General features: G+C 34.6%; 1 protein-coding gene across 1 annotated transcript; it reads right to left on the reverse strand.

Annotated features, from left to right (window-relative positions):
• Positions 1–272: 272 nt before the first annotated feature.
• LOC131644460 (protein LIGHT-DEPENDENT SHORT HYPOCOTYLS 4-like) lies at positions 273–1,675 on the reverse strand. Its single transcript, XM_058914971.1, has 2 exons — positions 1,126–1,675; positions 273–837 (listed from the first exon to the last, which is right to left on the reverse strand). Exons 1-2 carry the CDS (start codon positions 1,398–1,400, stop codon positions 417–419), a joined length of 696 nt encoding a protein of 231 aa, XP_058770954.1. The 5' UTR covers positions 1,401–1,675; the 3' UTR covers positions 273–416.
• Between the last annotated feature and the right edge of the window lie 332 nt (positions 1,676–2,007).

Genomic DNA, 2,007 nt, shown 5'->3' on the forward strand with positions numbered 1-2,007 from the left:
TTGTATTTTACTATAACTATGAGTAGCTTTTGGTTAATAACTAAGATCATGTTCTTCTTGTACATGAATTAATTAACTCTCACTAGTCACCACTACTTTTCTGCAACTTCAACTAAAAGCTTACTGCAAGTACCATTAAGTAACTGTTGTCATTATATAACCAGATTCATAATTTTTATCTTTAATTTCTGCTTTTGCTGCATCAAGCAGAATACATACATACATATATAAATACAATACAACAAATTAATGACAACCAGAATCTTGCACAAAACTTAAATGACAAAATAATAAAACCCTAAACCTACTAGTACTTAAATTAATTAGAAAATAAATATTCATCAAGATAAAGTAGAGATATATAGAGATTGAAACTTTTTTCCATGGAATATGATATGAGAAGAGACATTCATAATTCATTGAGTTGCACCTGGAGGTGGAAGCTGGTGTTGATGATGACAAAGATGAAGAGGCAATTGCATTGGCAATTGTTGAAGCTGTTGATGCTGATGCTGATGCTGTTGTTGCTGCTGATGCTGATGTTGTTGCTGTTGTGGTGGACGCTTTCTTTTCTTCTTCTCGTAGCTAATACCTCTTGCTTTCGATTGAAGATCACGAACTTCGCGAAGGTAAAGCCTAACAGCTCTTGCACCAAATGGATTTGTGTCTGGTTTTCCTCCATTCTCTTCAAAAGCTGCTCTTAATCGACCTATCAGTGCATCAAGGCTTCCCCAAGCTTGTCTTAATGGACATGGACATGGTGCTGGTGGGTTTGGGTGGCCATAGAATGGACAAATTGGTGTGTGCACTTTTGTTTTGCCAAATTGATCCAAGTACCTGCATCAAAATATTAACAAATTCAACCAAAAAAATCAACAAATTTCAATAACCCTAGAGGCTAGATCTCTTTTAGTGTCTCAGTTCATTCTACTTGAATACTCCTTGAAGTAGAAGTTGCATGAGTATAAACTAGTTGAAAACAATGGCATGTATAGAAGAAGGTTCATAAACAAAGAAAGATCATACCCTAGTTTGAAGAAAAAATTATGTTCTTTTATCAAAGAATAAAAGATGAAATTTCATGTTTTTGTCTTGAAATTTTTGTTAGTGTTTGTTTATGTGTACCGGAGAAATTCAAGGACATGTGCACCGCTGCATCTGGAGAGGGAGAGAGGAGGGCGGTGATTCTTGAGGTACTGTCCAAAAGTGTTCCAGTCACGGCGTTTCTGGTTTTCATAGCGGCTGCTGGTGGTGGTGGAGCCAGAAGGAGAAGAGGTGCAGATTAAGGTGGTGGTGTTGTTGTTGGTGCTGTTGTTGTTGTTGGTGGTGATGGTGCTGTTGTTGAGGCTGCAAGTGTTTTCAGAGTTACATGAGTCCATAAAATCTTGAATTGAATCCATGGAAAGGTTGAAAACTTGTATAAATAGATCCAATGCTTTTTTGATGAGAAAATCTAGTTAGGGTTCTTAAAAGACAGTGACAAGAGTGAGTGAGGGAGGGAGTGAGAATAAAGGATGGAGATTGGAATTTATAACTGAGAAGATAAAATAATTTGGGGGAAATAATATATTTTAATGGTTTTTCAATTTAAGGAAAAAAAAAAGACTAGTTGGAAGAAAATGAAAAGAAAACAAACTCTGAGAGCTTGATTGATATTACAGACTGATTTGTTTTCTTGTGAGAGAGAGAAAGAGAGAGAGAGGGAGAGAGAGAGACTGATTGTATGGTATGGTTATGATATGGTGTGTAAGGACCTCTTCAAGTGGTGAAGCAAAAGAAGATTTTTATGTTAATTTCAGGATATGTGATGAGATTGATGGGAGGGTGACTGGACTTTTCCCTTTATTATTGCTTCTTGTATTCTTTCTAGAGATATGTTAAAAAGAAATAAAAAGTCATATATAATATAAGTGGTAAATTTAAATTTATTTTATTCTTTATTCATGTAAAATGTAATTTTTTTAATTAAAAATGACAATGTTTCAACTTTAAATTACTTATGAAATT

Source organism: Vicia villosa, linkage group LG1, assembly GCF_029867415.1.
Source record: "Vicia villosa cultivar HV-30 ecotype Madison, WI linkage group LG1, Vvil1.0, whole genome shotgun sequence".
Lineage (NCBI taxonomy): Eukaryota > Viridiplantae > Streptophyta > Magnoliopsida > Fabales > Fabaceae > Vicia > Vicia villosa.

Bases quoted from the DNA above. Each gene is read 5' to 3' on its own strand.
- LOC131644460 (XM_058914971.1), bottom strand. From the start codon at position 1,400: ATGGATTCAATTCAAGATTTTATGGACTCATGTAACTCTGAAAACACT. The intron at 838-1,125 runs GTACACATAAAC...ATTTTGATGCAG, and splicing joins CATGTCCTTGAATTTCTCCG to GTACTTGGATCAATTTGGCA.